The sequence below is a fragment of the Neomonachus schauinslandi genome, chromosome 13 (genome assembly GCF_002201575.2).
Source record: "Neomonachus schauinslandi chromosome 13, ASM220157v2, whole genome shotgun sequence".
In the NCBI taxonomy this organism is placed as follows: domain Eukaryota; kingdom Metazoa; phylum Chordata; class Mammalia; order Carnivora; family Phocidae; genus Neomonachus; species Neomonachus schauinslandi.
In genome coordinates, this window is record NC_058415.1 from 13,105,405 (window position 1) to 13,123,387 (window position 17,983).

Below are 17,983 nucleotides of genomic sequence, written 5' to 3' on the forward strand. Positions count from 1 at the left end.
TTTGCTCGAACAAAGGGAGGAAAAATGTGATGGAGATTTCGAGGCTGGAGAACTCCACAGACAGGGGCTGTATGAACATAACTGGGGAACTCAGGTAGAAATCAACTTTTTGGGGAAAGATGACTTTTTTTTTTAAATATATGTAGATTTAAAGATAATTTGTTTGGATTTGGGGTGCATAGTGACACCCAAGGGAGCTGTCCAGTAGGCAATTAGAAAAGGGGGCAGGGAGGAAAGAGGGAGCTGGAGATATAACTGGAGGTCATTTGTACAGACATGATATTAAAGCCACGGTATTTTATAATTTTGACAGAGGGCAGAGTTGAGAAGTAAGAATGTCTGATGAAGGAGACAAAGGAGCAGTCAGAAATGTAGAACACTCAGTACCTCTGACACCAAGGAAAGGTAAAAATAAACACGATTACTGTCATTTATTGAAAGCCAATCGCATACTAGGTATTTTACATTTATTATCTCATTTAATACTCACAAAAACCCTGTACAGTGAGTATCTTTATCCCCACTTTGAGGATCAGAAAACAGAGGCTCAGGGAGATGGAGTAACCTGTAGAACCAGGCTTTAAACTGAGGCCTTCTCTCAGGCTAGAAAAGAATTGCAGTAAGAAGGAGATAAAGTCGGGGCGCCTGAGTGGCTCAGTTGGTTGGGCGTCTGCATTAGGCTCAGGTCATGATCCCAGGGTCCTGGGATGGAGCCCCGCATCGGGCTCCCTGCTCAGTGGGGAGCCTGCTTCTTCCTCTCCCCGTGCCCTTCCCTGCCACGCTTGCTCTCTCTTGCTCTATCTCAAATAAATAAATAAAAATCTTTAAAAAAAAAGGAGATAAAGTCAACACTGTCAAAAGTTTCTGAATGTTCAAGAATAATAATAATCATTGGGATTAGAAGAGTATTTGGGGTCTTCAGGAGTACTGAAAGCTGTGTGTGAAAAGTGGACGGGGTCAAATGGGGAATACAAAACATTGCGGAGTGAGCCAGTGAGCCCAGAAGTCAGAGTAGGTGGACGGTAAGGACAGTTGGGGGAAAGGCAGAGCGCCTTTCAGAGCCGGGAGGTTAAGAGGGGAAAAGCAGATGCTTCCTGGAGGGTCTTGGTGGAGAGGGGCCAAGGTTTCCTGTGACAGAGAGCCTGCCTATGTTGAGAGCGGAAGGGAAAGAGCAATCAGAGAGGGAAGTACAAGCCTGGATGAAGCTAAATATTGAAAGTGAAGTAAGAGAGGTTACCACCTGCTGAGAGTAAGCAGGAGCGAGGAGCTGAAGAGAAAGGAGGAACGTGGAGAACGTGCCACAGGCTGAGGCCTTAAGAAGGAGGGGGTCCACGTGAAGTAAGACCTCCCAACTATGACATAGCACCAAAGGCACATATTGCAGGGAACGTTTATTTAGGGACCTGAGATTCAGTGTTTGAGGAAAGATTTTTTTGTTTTGGTTTTATTTTTTTAATACCCTGAGGGTCACTAAATACTTCGGTGGCTTGTAAATGGAGTTGTGGACTCCCTTTGAGAGAGCTGCGAAATAAAAATGTCAGGTGTGTCATCTGACCTTGATAGTTCAAGTATGATCCTGCGTGATGGACTGGGGTGGTGGAGGGGGCAGGATTTGCAGACCTTGCAACGTCTGATCGTGGTGCCATGATTGTCTGATCCGTAGGATGATACCACCTATCTCTATATTAGTTGAGAAACATTTCTTTTTGTGGGGGTCTTTGGACCTTTCCGTGTTTTATCTGAGGAATCTTGTCTGAATTATATATGCATCCTAGGGATTCTGCTCATTTCCATCAATTTACTTTGTTTGTAGATGTTGCGCCGAAATGCGATAGGGTCGCAGTCAATGAAAACCTCACCATCCATTCATTTAAAGACATCACATTCTCTTCCTATTTGAAAACCACAAAGGTGGAAAGGAACTAGCTGAAGGGCCCTGTCACGTGACTGGGTTGCTAGGAGACAGCTTCAGTGGTCCCCCAGAACAGAGCCGCCCACCTACCCCGGTGAGCCTCTCTTAGGGATGTGGCTGCTACATCGAGAAAAACCAAATTAAAGGCTTGAAACATGCACATAAAAAAGTAGATGAGGTCTGTGTATAATTTATTCTTTGCTCTATTTTCTTGCCCTGAATGATAACTATCTCCTTTTGGTAAAAAATAACTTTAGGTAGATTCCCAGGAGAAAGTTAAAAGGAATCAGGAAAAATTGGATTAACTTTAGCTGGAAGAAATTCACACTTGGTTTGTAAGAGACAAAACAGGCACTGAGTGGAAAGAGCCCTTTGCAGGAGGATAGGGTTTTCTTTCTCGGTTTATCTTTAGGAAATAAGATAATAAAACTAATATTTCTTTCATGCTTAGCTTGTGGCAGGCACTGCTTCTAAGTGCTCATGTATTAAATTCTCACGACAAACTATGAGGTGACATTACCCCCATTTTGCAAACAAGGAAACTGAAGCACAGAAACTTGTCCAAGGTAAAGTAGCCAGGAAGGGCCAGAGGCAAGCTTCAAACGAAGCCAGTCTGATTTTAGAGCTGAATTTTTTTCTTTTTTAATTCATAGGAACTTAGAAAATTTTACTGAACTCATGATACAAACAAAGGGAAGTAGGCAAACAGGCTTTTGTGTTCTCTATCATAAAACAACCCACATTGCATGAATGAAGGAAGCCAGAATATTCTCTAATGCCCTATCATTAGGGCCAAAATTGATAAAATGAGATCTAAAATTCACTTATCAGCTTAATCATTTTTTATCTTTATTTTTTGTCAGCCAAGCCATTTGGGCTTGGAGATCGATCGATTGATTGATTTATCTGGTTTTATTATTTAAAAACATTTATAAGTGCATCTAAATTAGGATGCAGTTCAAAAGATACAGTTTGTCGATAAACTTTAAGGAACTTATTGATTGGATACAGTGATGTACACCTGTTTGGGCAATATGAGCCCTGTCTGGATATTCCTAGATCCTGTCTATTTGAAGGTTCTGATTTTCATGATTGATAAGATTTTTATTAAGTTTTTAAACTTAATGAAGTTTAAACTGGGAATGCAAACTGGTGCAGCCACTGTGGAAAACTGTATGGAGGTTCCTCAAAAAATTAAAAATAGAACTACCCTATGATCCAGTAATCACACTATTGGGTATTGACCCAAAGAATACAAAAACACTAATTTGAAAGGATACATGCACCCTAATGCTTATTGTAGCATTATGTACAATGGCCAAATTATGGAAGGAGCTCAAGTGTCCATTGATAGATGAATGGATAAAGAAGATATGGTATAAATATACGATGGACTCTTACTCAGCCTTAAAAAAAGAATGAAATCTTGCCATTTGCAATGATATGGCAGGAGCTAGAGAGTATCAGGCTAAATGAGGTAAGTCAGAGAAAGACAAATACCATAGAATTTCATTCATATGTGGAATTTAAGGATTAATAAGATTTTTAAAAAGTATCCATCTTATTTTATTTTTTGTCACCTTCTTAACTTTAAATTCCTCTGAAAAAGTAATTGGCATACTATTTATTTGTCTTTCTTCAGGCTGTTTATTTGACATCACAGGTTGGCACTCTGAGAGGCATTTCAAATGCTGCCTCTATAATAAAATTTTCCCGGAAACCGGGGGTCCCCTTGGTTTGCACCTTTTTAGTGTTTTATTTACTTTTTATTATGATGTGTACTTCTACCATATTTTAAGACTTTGAAGACTTGTACAACTTGTACAAGATAATGCCTTGTAGGTGTTCCGGGGATTAACTTCTGATACTAAGACTGACACACAGTGGCCTCTTGAATGAGTTACTAGCCTGGCAGCAGCTTCTTGGTTCAATTCTTATCTGTGTCAGGTTACCCTTTGGGGGTAGGGGTGGGGTAAGTGTGAAGTAGGGGCCGTAAGGACTTTTTTTTGCATCGAAGAGAAAGGGCTTATTTAGTTCCTGTGGGGGCTTGGGGAGGTTACTTATCGTCAGACTTAGCTGCTTCTTACATAAAATGAGGTTAACAATATCTCCCTCCAGGGATTGCTTTGAAGGTTAAATAGAAAAGTAGATGGAAAAACTGCTTTCTTAAATTAAAGCACTGTGCAAATATTTTCAGTATCTTATTATTCCCAACACTGAAGTTGCCAGATTAATAATAATTTAATAAATCTATCCAGTCATAATGCCAGCGGCAGGCAGACGCTCCTTGATGGAGAACAATTATCAGCCAGACTATTACTACATTTCTACTGTGGTCAATGTGAGTGATCAGGCGTCATTGAATTTTTTAAAAGGAATACTTACTACGTAGTAAAACAGGAATTCTCAGAATTAAGTGCTGACACTCCCTAAATTACCCAGGGCTTAGGCGCATGTCAGAATCGCTGCAGGGCTTGGGGAGTGGTCCTCTGATAGAGCTTGGGGAATCAATCAAATGCTACCTTCCACTGAGGTTTTCTCTTCAGACATTCCCTTAGGTGAGCGGAAGCTTGTAGGTGCTGATATAAACAAGAAGAGGTCCGTTTGTTACAACTCAGCAAGAGGCTGAGTTTAGATAGAAATGATCTCTTTGAAATGTAAGCATGGGCGATGGTTTTGTAGGAATGTAAACTGAGATACTGGGTGTTTTCCATATAATCTATAACCACATTCAATTAGGAAAGTGCCTCTGGCCCTTCCCCAGGCTGCCTGGTGTAACAGAACATCACTCCTGTGCATGACACTTGCTGCAACCTGCTGCGGGGTTCCTGCACCTTCTCTGGCCCGTCAGAGGTGACCTGAGGCTCTGTGGGGACTGACTTCTCTCAACCTTGTTCCCTGCCTGGAGTAAAAGCTGAACTCTTTCTCCCCTGGGTCCCTACATTTCCTAGACACTGAATCTAGCGGTGGGAGGAGGTGGTGATTAAACTTTGTTTTGTTTTTCTCCAATTTATTGGGTCTGTGTTTTCCGTGTAAGGTCTCATTCACTTTGAAAAACAGTTCATTTCATTTCAGAGTTAGGGTGCAAGACTTTCATGGACCAACACTCCACCAAAACCTTACAAAGTCTGCTTGTCTATGGGATGATATTTGCCAAGAGTTTCTACAGGAAATATTGCTACTATTTCTTTGTGTCCTAATAACATATGCAAGCAAAAAGGACAAATGAAATTATATGGCTTATGATTAATAACATTGTGGAGCACTACGCTATTTCCTTCCTTTTGCCAACCTAGCTAAATGGATGAGTCCTCTTTATTGTGCCCTTTCTGCAATAAAAGAAGCCAATACTTCACAAAGTCTCCCATTAACATGTTAAAAAAATTTTTTATAAAAGTGTTCCTGGGGGCGCCTGGGTGGCTCAGCTGGTTAAGCCACTGCCTTCGGCTCAGGTCATGATCCTGGAGTCCCGGGATCGAGTCCCGCATCGGGCTCCCTGCTCGGCGGGGAGTCTGCTTCTCCCTCTGACCCTCCCCCCTCTCATGTGCTTTCTCTCTCTCATTCTCTCTCTCTCAAATAAATAAATAAAATCTTTAAAAAAAAAAAAAGTGTTCCTGTGTTATGCACAATATGCAAAACTGAGAAACGTTATCAACTTAAGACACAGGGAATAAAAGAAAAAAAAATTCTACTGGGTTATCCTGCTTGCTTGTGATATGACAAAAATGAATTCATTTACATGGATGAGTAAGTAAAATATTTGCATCTTCCATATTGTGATTTTTAGCAGGATTATATAGAAATGTACACTCTGGAGTTCTGGCAAATTTTCTGGAATTACTGCATTGATGATTTCCTATCTTCTGTTCTCTCTTCCTTTGTCTTTAACTCATTCTGTCTCTTTCGTTGAGAACCAGGTAATCCATTTTGTACTTCATTTTTACTAAGGTTATACATGCACAGATTTTAGAGTCGTCTATTCCAACAAGATTTGTTATAAAATCACAAATCTCATCATCCCAGGCCTCTTTACCCAGAGGCAAGCACTTCCCTTCTTGTAGCTGATTCTTTTGGTCCTCCACCGTAGCTAGTCTTTGAAGAACGAGATATCTCCCAGCATTCACACTGAATCTGGGCTGCTCTTGCAAAGGCATGTGCCCGTGGAATGCAGCAGAAATGACACGATGCCGATTCCAGGCTTGACTGAGTCTTAGGAAGACGGTCTGGTAGCTCCTGCTTTTGCCTGCTATGTTGGGTGCACAAGGTGTCCCCGAGTCTGGTCCTCCAGGGATTGCCAACACTTCCCTCTTGTGCTATAGTGCCCGCTTCCCACATTCCACGTCTCCTCTTTCGGTTGTTGTTGTTTTTGGTTTCCTCTTTCATTTTGGGGGTGCATACCCTCCAGCAATTTCCAAAGAAATAGTTCATGGGTAGTAAACGTTGGGATAACTCCTGTCCGACAATGTCTATTCTACCTTCGCAAGTGGCTGGTAGATTACGCAGAGAATTCTAGATTGCAAATAAATGTTCTTCAGAATTCTCAAGGCGTTGCATAATCGATTTCTACACTGTTGTTTAGAAGTCTAAAGCATTCTGGCTCCTTTGCATGAGACCTGTTTTTCTCTTTGGAAGCTCACAGGAGAATTTTATATATATGTACATATATGTATATATGTGTATCTATATATGTATGTATGTGTGTATATATGTATTATGTATGTATATGTTTTATATATGTACATATAAAATTATATATATTTATAATACCGTATAATATTCTGTAATATAATTTATGAACTATATAAATATTATATTAAAATATATTAAATATAATTTGTAAATATAATATTTATAATATATTAAACTATATGTAATATAATATATATATGTATTTGGTTTCCCATGTTCTGCAATATTACAATACAACTTGATAGGGGTTTATTTTCACCATTGTTCTGGGCATTCAATGGGACCTTATAATCTAGAAATGTGTGTTCCAGAGTTCTGGGACATTTTCTGGAATTATTGCATTGATGATTATATAATCATCATATATATTTTCATATACATATTCACATATTTTCTTAGATATTCACATATATTCACAGATATATACACATATACATATATAAGATGCCTACCATATGTCAAGCATTTTTCTAGGTGTTAGGATACAAAGACAAGGAAGACGTAATCCTTTTGCTCCAGAAACTTCCTATGGAAGGTGGGTCTGTAATCAGGATGATCACACTTCCCAGTTTACCTGGATATTCTTGGTTTATTCTAGTTTTTCTGGCATAATTATTAATACTGCTCACTTTCATGGCCAAGAAAGTCTCAGTTTGGAGATAAATTATCTGATAACCATTCCACAGAGTTGTTGCAAAGATTAGATGCTAAAATTTATGTGAAAATGCTTTGCGAATTGTAAAATGTACAAATAACAGGATGAAAAGATTTAAGTTCTTTTATTTCATTCTCCTACTGAGCCAAAAATGTCTACAATTGCTCTCTACCTTGCTCTCTGTTACTGCTCTAAGATCTACTTGGATTTGTAAGAAAATAAACTTGCCAGAAAATTAATTTCATTTTAAGGCAGCTTAGCACGTTCTCAACCAGTTTCAAGATGAAACTCCTGTTTGTGGATTGTTTTAGATCCTTACATGTATGCTTGAGGTTTATTTATTGGTTGCTTGTTGTTTGCAGATTTACGGGTCCTTTCGAATTTAACATTTTCTGATTCTGTTGCATTTTGGACATAGGGACATGCCAGTTCCCTAGGAATTTTTAAAGCCTCTTTGAGAAGGAAAAGGTATAAAAATACTAGTTGTTAGGTGTTTACCATAAAGAAGGCAGAGTGCCTGCCCTCAACGAGCTCCCAGTGTCAATGTCTCGGGTGTCCCTTATGTCCCTCCACATGACAGGGCTGTGATTTTCTTTTGCACAGGGAAGGGAACTGAGGCACATATATAGAGGTTAAGTAACCTAGTTAATAAATACCACAGCCAGGAAAGCGCTAGGATCTAAGTATATATCTAATCTGATTCTAAAGCCTGTTGATCATTCCTTCATGAGTTTAACAATAGTTTTTTTTTTTTTTTTTTTTTTTTTAGTTTTTGAATACTGATGACGTGCGAGGCGCTGTGTTGGTGTGTTCATGGCGGTGAGTAAAACAGAGCTGGTCTTTGTTCTCATATCTAGCTTGGCATCATCATCATCAGTCAGACCATCATTTATTAAACAGATCTTTCCAGGTACTGGGTTCTATGTTTTACTTCCATTATCAATGAAAATGGTGACAACAGCTGTAAGAGAGAGATTATAATCCTTTGGGTTTTAGAGATTAGGAAACCGAGCTTCAATGAGGGGAAGCTGTTTGATCAACAGGGAAGAGTGATGGTTTGCATATGGGTGTCATTGTCACTATGATCAGGACCTTTGCTGGGCAGTCCTGCTGTGGCTGGTAGCCCACTGAGGGGCTGGGGTGGCAGTGCAGGAGCCCAGTGGGGAAAGCCTGGGGCGACTTGGCCTTTATGGAATCATTTTTTCTAAGGAATAGACTTTAGTCTTGGGAAAAATGGTAAGAATGTAATTTCCTTGGGGCGCCTGGGTGGCTCAGTCGTTAAGCGTCTGCCTTCGGCTCAGGTCATGATCCCAGGGTCCTGGGATCGAGCCCCGCATCGGGCTCCCTGCTCCGCGGGAAGCCTGCTTCTCCCTCTCCCACTCCCCCTGCTTGTGTTCCCTCTCTCGCTGTGTTTCTCTCTGTCAAATAAATAAATAAAATCTTTAAAAAAAAAAAGAATGTAATTTCCTTTAAAATTTTTGGCAGATAGACTCAAGTACAGACTATGAAAATTGAAAAAGGTAATAGTGATTATAATAATACATAATCATTGTGTAGTAAAAAATATTAAAAAGCTATATATTTAGGTCTACCTGAACTAAACCTATGAGTATGGCTTGGGTGAATGTCTGGACCCTAATTAGTATTCATTCGACCTAGTTTCTATTTTTTGCCTCCGGAATGAAGAATTTATTCCTGATACACAGATTTTGAGGCATTTGCATTTGAGGCAAATCTGACACACTTTGACCCTCAGTACTTCTTTTCATACAACTTCAGAGAAGTATATATATTTTTAGTTGCTTTTGGCTTACTGACACTCTCCTTCTCTACTTCGTGGCTACAGAATCTTCTGAGGGGTGGGGGAGGGGACCCATAATTCTGTGACTTGGGTGGAGCTGATCCCACCTCCCATTTCATGGTTACAGGCATTCTCCCATGGCCTTTGCCACAGGGATGAATTCGGGGATGGGCACTGATCTAAGGCAAGCATCTGCAAGTCCTCCCTGGGTCCCTTCTGCTCTAATTACCCAGAATTTAACGGGGATTTACTTAGTTGGTTGGGTATGAGCCTCACACTGCTGATGGCCATTCTATGCAACAGGTAAACAGACTCATGTCTGAGAGATGGAGGACAGACCCTGATAACATCATTTGAGCCCTGGATCCCACTTTGCCTGAACTCAGTTTACCCTTCAACTTCCATGTCATGTAAACCCACAAACCCATCTTATTTATTTTTGCTTGAGCTCATTTGAATTGTGTTTCTGTGACTTGTCACCAAAAAGCTTCCTGGTTGAAACCCTATTCCACTGGTGGTCTAATCTTTAAAAATAAAACAAGGGTCAGATCACACTGATTCTTGCCATTACATTTGGAGAAATTGTGGGCATTCTGGTTTCGTCACTAAGATATTGTGTGGGCAGCCAAGGTCATCTGGCAGCTAAGTGCTCAGAGAGTTTTAAGGAAGCAGATGTCTTGATCTATAAAGGGTTTGGGGGGCCCATGCCAGGACTCTACCTGCTTCTGGTCAATCTGCTCTGTGACATCTAAGTTAAAGATTTGACAAAAGGGGGCAAAATGAGCCATCAGGAAACAGGTGCCCATGGGGAAGCCTGACTGACAAGTCAAAGGACAGAAGGAAGACCAAACGTGGCCTCACACAGAGAAGGATTGAACACTTTGGAAAGAATCTTCATTGTAAAAATTACCTCGTGACTTTTGTCCCTAACTGATATATTTCACTGCTCTCCCTTGTGTACCTCCCCCCCATGCCCTTTTAAGCTTAAAATATAGTGACCATGCCGCACATTTTGACCTTGTCAATCTCTTTGGATAAAATTTCATCTACTTCCATTTGTGTAATATTTAATAACTATGGTAACTTTGCATCTCATATAAGTGATGAAAGTGTCAACATGAATGTCTCTCTCTCTCTTTTTTTTTTTTGGCCATATTAAGGCTATCTAAACAATTCTACGTTAAAAAAATATTATTAAAAGGAAAGCAATAAAAAAAAAAGGGAAAGCAATCATGCATATGTTGTTTTAAGCTGCCTACACACAAGAAAGAGGGATGGGACAGATTGAACATTTAATCAGAAATAATTTTTTATCCTCAAAGCAAGGCCATAATTAATTCCCATTAAATCTATTCATTAATCATCTGAGATCAAGCAAGGTAGCTTCTCAGTAAACACTTCTGGATGCTAGTTGCTTTTGCGATCTACCGGGTACATAGAATTATTGGACATATACTACTTCAGAATAATGCCACAATTTTGTTTTACTAGGATTAATTAAGTCATTTAAAAACTAAGATGAGTTATTTAGCAAGACTAATTGCCTTTTGATGTCAGGGCTAGTTTGTGATAATAATTGATTTTCTGGTTAATAGAGTCAGAGGGGCATGCACTCAGAAGTAGTTTCAAAACATTGAAATATATTGGGTTTTTTTTTTATATTTTATCCACTTCCATTTTAAGTCTAGTTGTTTGTAAAGGTATAATTTTAAGGGAAAATGGTTCAGAACATAGTGATTTTCATTGTTTTGTACGATCTAATCAACAGCATTCTTGAGAATGTTCTAAAGTTAGAACATACTGGCTCTTTGTTTGGCATTTCATTTTTTCAAACTCCTTCCCTCATAGTTTCAAGAAAATTACAGATGTGTATCTTAAAAAGAAGTTGTCGCCCTCCACTTACAAGTATCATAAGTAATTAATTAGTTTATTAATTATCGATAGGATTAATTTTGTCTGAAGAGTCGAAACATAAAAAAAAAAAGGGAAGAACTAGATAATTTTCTCTGAAATGACTGTGTAAGTCCATAGGGAAATTGGATTTCATACAAATTGCTTCGTATTAGTCCTGCATTCAAATATCTCCTGCTTAGATTCCCCAGTGAGATTTCTAATCATTTCTTATAGTGATCAGCTATTATCCACGCCTATCTGATTTATACAGACACTTTATATATTAAATACTGCCTGTACCTAGTCCAGTACTTTGATTACATATGTACCTGACTTTCACAGCTAATTCCATAAGATGCTTTCTCCTTTTTTGTCATTTTGACATGACATGAAAGGTTTTCTTGGTGACAGTATGTTTCCTGCTCAGCTCCAAAATATATGATAGCACAGCTATCCTAATTTTTCCTTAAAACCTTAAAAAAAAAACAAACCATGAAAGTCCATATTTCATTCAGATTTTCTTAGTTTTAAACCTAATACTCTTCCTTTTTTTCTGCTTGAGGATCCCATCCAGGAAGCCACATTACATGTGGTCATTATGCCTCCTTAGGCTCCTCTAGCCTGTGACAATTTCTCAAACTACCCTTGTTTTTGATGACCTTGGCAGTTTTGAGGAGGAACATAGAGTTTTGCAGGCCCTTGGAGCTTTTAAAAAATGCTTTCCAGAAAAAAGAAGTAAGCAATAAATGTCTTTTCCTGTGCCACAGAAGAACGTCTTTACCAGTGCAGGTTAAACCCAAAGAAAAAGAATGTCTTGCTTATGGAGGATAGCGATCGCCAGCCACATACTCTACTTTAGTACATGCATAGAAATGAAAGGGTACACACCCACATGATTTGACTTCTGAGGTGCACAAGAGAGGACTTAAAAATTGGAAGTAATTATATCCACAGAGAGGGTCAAGGGACCCTGCTATGAGCAGATGTTTTCTGGCTTTATGAGCCTGGAGCAGGGGGCGCTGAAACAAGGGGCATGAGCACGTTGGCTAGGAAAAGGTGACTCAGAGCAGGTTGGTAAACACTGGATCGTTTACGAAGGTAAGTCTGGGGTTGTTTCCAGTGAAGCCTCTGGTTGCTATGACTTGGGCAGGGCCAGGCTGAGAAGGAGGCAGACAGAAGGGAACTAGGTGACTTCCCTAGATTTTTTAGTACTTTTTCCCCTAGAACCACTCAAAGTGTCTGAAATCCAAAAATATTCATGGCACCAGGCCTCCTCTGAGTAGGGAAGCCTGATTTAGCAATAAAAATACAAGACTCCCAGTTAAGGTTGAATTTCAGATAAATAATAAACAGCTTTTTCAGTATAAGTATGTCCCAGGCAATGTTTGGGACAATTATGCTAAAAATGTATTTGTTGTTTATCTGAATAGTCAACATCCTGCATTTTCTCTGCATTTTCCTTGGGTCCCCTTGGGTATGTGTGGCAGGGGAGAGGAGAGGGCAGAAAAGGAGAAGCGTTGTAGGTTGGACAGTTTCTAGCCTCAGACCACCACTCTCAGAGAGCAGTTACCTTAACATGAAAGACAGATGTGATATTGTGTATTCTCAAAAGCTACCCCAGGTCAGCCTTTGAAGAACCTGTGAGCCTCTAAGACCTCTGGAACGACATTCTTTTTATCTCCTTCTTTCTTCATTTTTGAACAGATACCCAATAAGTCTGTGTCCTATAAACATTATTCTTTAATATATACAGATACTGAAGAAAATTGAACCCAATGGGATCAGAAACAAGGGGTTAGCAAAGGTAGAATTTCCCTACGGCCACCTGGTTCCTAACACATCCTTTTTTTTTTTTTTTTTCTTTGCGGGGCTCTGGATTTATGGACCAGTGTTTAGTCTCACGGCTTTCTCCCCCTCCTCCTGTCTAATTTCTAGTTTTTTCAGATGATGGCAAGAATAAAAACTTGACTATAAAAAATCCCTCATGCATGGGATAATTGAAAACTAAGTATAATTGTAAAAGTTAAGTGTTAAACCATGTTACGTGCCCTGGCATAATTTAAAAAAATACATAAGCATAATTTAACAAACTAAAGAATTTGAAACTGATAGAAGTATGCTCTTGGCCTCCAAGAAAGTCAGCAAAAGGATTAAGCTTGACATCCTTCACACATCAACTGGGTCAAAATCAGAGAGCATTTAAAAGCCTTTGCAAAATAGAGATGACACATCATAATCTTTTAATGGCAGAAATTCCCATTAGCATCAACTGTTGCATAAATAATATTCGTTATAGTGATTAGAAATGTTAATTTCTTAGAGCAATCATAATTTCCTTTAATCTACTATGGCAGTGTTTTTAAACCCCAGGTTATGACCCATTAGTGGGTCATGAAATCAATTTAGTGGGATATAATCAGCATTAAAGAGAAGAGAAGAGAATAGAAAATATCCAATTTCATTGCATACAATGTAAATATAATTTCATGTGCTTTAACTTCAGCTTTCTAAAAACATCAGTATAACTACTTGGTTACAATATAAAATGTATTTCATGTGGTCTGTCATGCAGTCAGGACACAATTATCCTATATTATAACAAATAAATTCTATGATCTAAAGATGAAACACAAATTTAAGTCACAAATTGGTGAAAACAGAAGAAAATATTTACAGTAGAAGATATTGTGATGGCTTCTATGTGTTTAACCAAATAACGGGGCCACTTCTCCATTTGCTGAGTTCTGGTTCAAGGTGATAAATGTGGAGTTCTACTTCTTATTATCAATGCAATTAGGGATGCCTTGGTGGTTTACGTAAGTGAGGGCTATGGGGGCAGCCTCTCTCTGCTACTTCCTGGTCAGCTTATCTTGGGCATGTAACTGAATTGTTCTGTGTCTCGATTTCCTTACTGACAAGATGAGCCTTGTAATGAACTGGTCATCAAATTTGTAAAGATTAAATGAATTTATACACAGAATGTATCTAACACAGCGTTTGGCACTTAGCAAGTCTTCAATAAGTGTTAGTTAGTGGCTTTATTACTTTTTCTTATATTTGTATAAGAATAGCCAGCTTTAGAGAATTTCTTGCCTCAAACTTTTAATTTTCTCTCTGACAATTGGAGAACGGAGGCCAAAGTGCGCTTTGTGGTTCCTCCCACGCATGGTCCCATGCATGAACTCTTCTTCATGTCTTTGTCAGTTCACTGGAATGAGATGCTTCAGAGCAAAGGTTCTCAACCTGGGACACATGATACACCTTGCAGCATTGTGAATTTCTGAGATGTGATTGGGATTTTGAACGAATGTGCAAATACACCCTTGGGGGATACATGGAGGGGATCAATGGCTGCCAGCATCACGGGGGCCCATATGGGGTGCAGTAAAGAGTTAGATGGGCCTAGATCTAAGTTCAGGCTTATTAATTAGCACGGTAACCCTGAGTAAGTTACTTAAATCTTATAGCTCCACTTACCTGTCTGTAGAATGGGTACACAATACAGTTGTATAGCTGCTACACAATACAGTTGCTGTAATAATTAATGTTTATAGTATTTGTACAAAGTTTAGCATCAGGCATAATGGCTGCCACAGAATGGGTATTCAAGGAAGTATTAGTGGAAAAAGGGTAGGGAGACTGGAAAATAGAACACAATGGTTGCTATTCTGAATTTCAATTTTGGAATGTTAAGTCTATCACTGAATCATTAAGTAATCATTCATTCAGTAATCCACTCCTTCATTTATTCAACAAAAATTGACTGAATGCTGCCATGTGTAAGGGATTATGTGAGGTGCTGAGGTGTGTCTTATCCACGAATGGAAAAGACACATTCTCCGTCCTCACAGAGCTTACGATCCAGGAAGGCTTGCCAACAGGCAGTCACCAACCTTGTGATAAATGGGGCAGCAGGTAAAGTATGGCGCTCGGGAGAACGAGGGTGACATCTCGAACTCAGAACCACATTCAACAAGATTTGTCGTTTGGTTTCATCTTATAGTTCTAGTTTTCAGTTCAGTGCTTAAAAGAGATAACTTCCTTTTGTTTATTTAATGCTGAATGTTATGGGTCAAATGTATAGACCTATTAAGGGACATTAAGGGCAGAATTTGATCTGTGGAGCCCAGAGGAAACTGCTCTTCTCTTGAATATGGCTCCAAGGATGAGCACATGTAGTGAGACCTCTTGACAGCAAGGGGACTAGAGAACAGGACAAACATCCACCTTCAAGGAAAATCTTGAAGCATTTCTATTTTTGCCTGGACTTCAAGGAAACTTAGAGCTAAATTTAATGTTCCATTACAACAAGTATAGTAGCCTATTTTTTTGTTTGTTTATTTCTTCCTCCTTTCCTCTCAATGATTTTGATTTTCCATTTTTAATGCATTATGATATCTCTATATCTATCTATCATCTATGCCATATTAAATGGTTTTTGAAAGTAGACAGGGTAATAATTATTAAATAACTTCAGTAACTTAGTGTCTTACATATTACATTAGCCTTTTACTTTGTATATTTTTATGACTCAATGGACATGACCAAATTGTAATATATTTAAACTTTATGAAATTGAGTCATACTTTGACAGCTCTATCTATCATAGAAGAATTTCATAGCAGGAACAATGTCTTCCAGGAGAAGTCCTTATGTTATTAATAATTGGATGTCACAGTATCACTGGGGATTATATCTACTGTTAGGAGACGAAGTTGCTGTGTTAACCCATTTAAATTATTTTTGCACTCTCTCGACACAGAAAAACTCTTTTACCTTTGAGCAAAGCTGTCAGGATAGCTAAATCAATGTCCTGGTGTCCTTCTGATCCCATCCGAAATACCGTAATCTGCAATTTGAGACAAGGTGACCATTAGCAATGCATGTTTTTCCCCAGGAGAAATTCAGTCAAAGAGACCATATCTGAACACAGACTATCTTAATGTCTACAAGGTAGATTCTTCACCACAGGGAAAGCAGACAGAGCCAGAATTCGGCTAGAGGGTTCTGCAGTTCATTAAGAGGAAGATGTCTCATAGCCTCCTAACAGAGACCACCTCACATAATTGCATTGATTATGTTTACAATGACGAGAAACAATGAAGGAAAATGTCCTCTTCTATCGTTTCAGTTTGAAAATTAAAACTTGCTGGATTTACAAAAAATGCGTAAGCTGTGATGTAAACTGTGAGTTGAGAAATTGTTTAAAAGGAGCTAGTTTAGTATGCCCTTCAGTAAGTGGTCCTACCGTGTTTGTCTGTGTATGTGTGTGTGCGCATGTGTGTGTGTGTGTGTGTGCATGCGTACGATAAAACCATCACCACACTTACTCCTCAGCAATATTTACGAAGGGTTTCGACATTGTGACGGCTCTAGATCCTTCAGTCCTCTCACTAACCTTGAACCCCCTTGAGCCCTCTTACACTGCTGGTGGGAATGCAAGCTGGTGCAGCCACTCTGGAACACAGTATGGAGGTTCCTCAAAAAGTTGCAAATAGAGCTACCATATGACCCAACAATTTGCACTACTGGGTATTTACCCAAAGGATACAAACACAGTGATCCGAAGGGGCACGTGCACCCCAATGTTTATAGCAGCAATGTCCATAATAGCCAAACTATGGAAAGAGCCCAGATGTCTATCGACAGATGAATGGATAAAGAAGATGTGGTATATATATACAATGGAATATTATGCAGCCATCAAAAAGAATGAAATCTTGCCATTTGCAACTGTGACTAGAACTAGAGGGTATTATGCTCAGCAAAATATGTCAGTCAGAGAAAGGCAATTATCATATAATTTCACTCATATGTGGAATTTAAGAAACAAAACAGATGAACATAAGGGAAGGGAAGGAAAAATGAAATAAGAGGAAAACAGAGAGGGAGACAAACCATAAGAGATGTTGAACTCTAGGGAACAAACTGAGGGTTGCTGGAGGGGAGGTTGGTGGGGGGATGGGATATCTGGGTGATGGGCATTAAGGAGGGCACTTGATAGAATGAGCACTGGGTGTTATATACAACTGATGAATCTCTAAATTCTACCTCTGAAACTGATAATACACTATATGTTAATAAAATTGAATTTAAATAAAAAAAATAACCTTGAACTCCCTTGAAAATAACTTAGCAATTATTTCCAGGTTGTAAGAAGGGGAAAGCAGATAATACAATAACATCTTTTCCTTTTGGTAATCCAGGGGAGAAAAGTATTCTCCAGGGATGAATAACAGGAAGGAGAGTAAAGATAGAGCAAAGAAGGATTAATACAAAGTCCCCAAATAATGTGGAACAATAACAAAGATCTCTTCTCCAAGTCAGAGGGAAGCCAAAAGGTTATTTGAATATCTACACGGAATTACTATTTTTCTCAGCTGCTTTAGGCTTCAGGTTTCTCTAGCTGTAAAATGAGAAAATAATAGTGCTTGCCTGTTTCCAACTACCTAGGAAGTAAACTTTATAGCATTTGCTAATGTATAATTCTAAGTTTTGCCAGTATGAGGGAGAGAATAGACAGACTCAGAGACTGTTAAACTATCAGTTGCCTTAGAAATCTAGTCCACTACCCAAAGTAACTTGCTTAAGGTCACAAAATGAGTTAGTTAGGAGAGTTGTGATTAGAACTCAAGAGCTCTCACGTTCTTGTCTTGTGCCTTAAACACAGGGACGAAGAGAGGGGAAGAAAGATCATACAAACATCTGATTTGTGAGCTGCTTAATTCTTTCGTATCCTGATTGTTTACGTCCTGAGGTCAGAATGTGCAATGAGTATAAAGCAGAGACTGTAGACTGAAATGCCTTCGTAGGCATTTGAACTTAAAAACATGAAAAATAGTGGGGCGCCTGGGTGGCTCAGTTGATTAAGCGACTGCCTTCGGCTCAGGTCATGATCCCGGAGTCCCGGGATCGAGTCCCGCATCGGGCTCTCTGCTCGGCGGGGAGTCTGCTTCGTCCTCTGACCCTATCCCCTCTCATGTGTTCTCTCTCTCTCATTCTCTCTCTCAAATAAATAAATAAAATCTTTAAA

At 39.1% G+C, this 17,983-nt stretch overlaps 1 protein-coding gene across 12 annotated transcripts in view; it reads right to left on the minus strand.

Annotated features, from left to right (window-relative positions):
• Positions 1-17,983, minus strand: part of TRPM3 (transient receptor potential cation channel subfamily M member 3) — an 827,080-nt gene that overhangs the window by 104,124 nt on the left and 704,973 nt on the right. For all 12 annotated transcript variants that reach the window (XM_021694438.1, XM_021694434.1, XM_021694433.1 and 9 more), the window contains one exon: positions 15,727-15,799. In XM_021694438.1, coding sequence (XP_021550113.1) covers positions 15,727-15,799 — 73 coding nt within the window. The remainder of the gene's footprint in view (positions 1-15,726; positions 15,800-17,983) is intronic.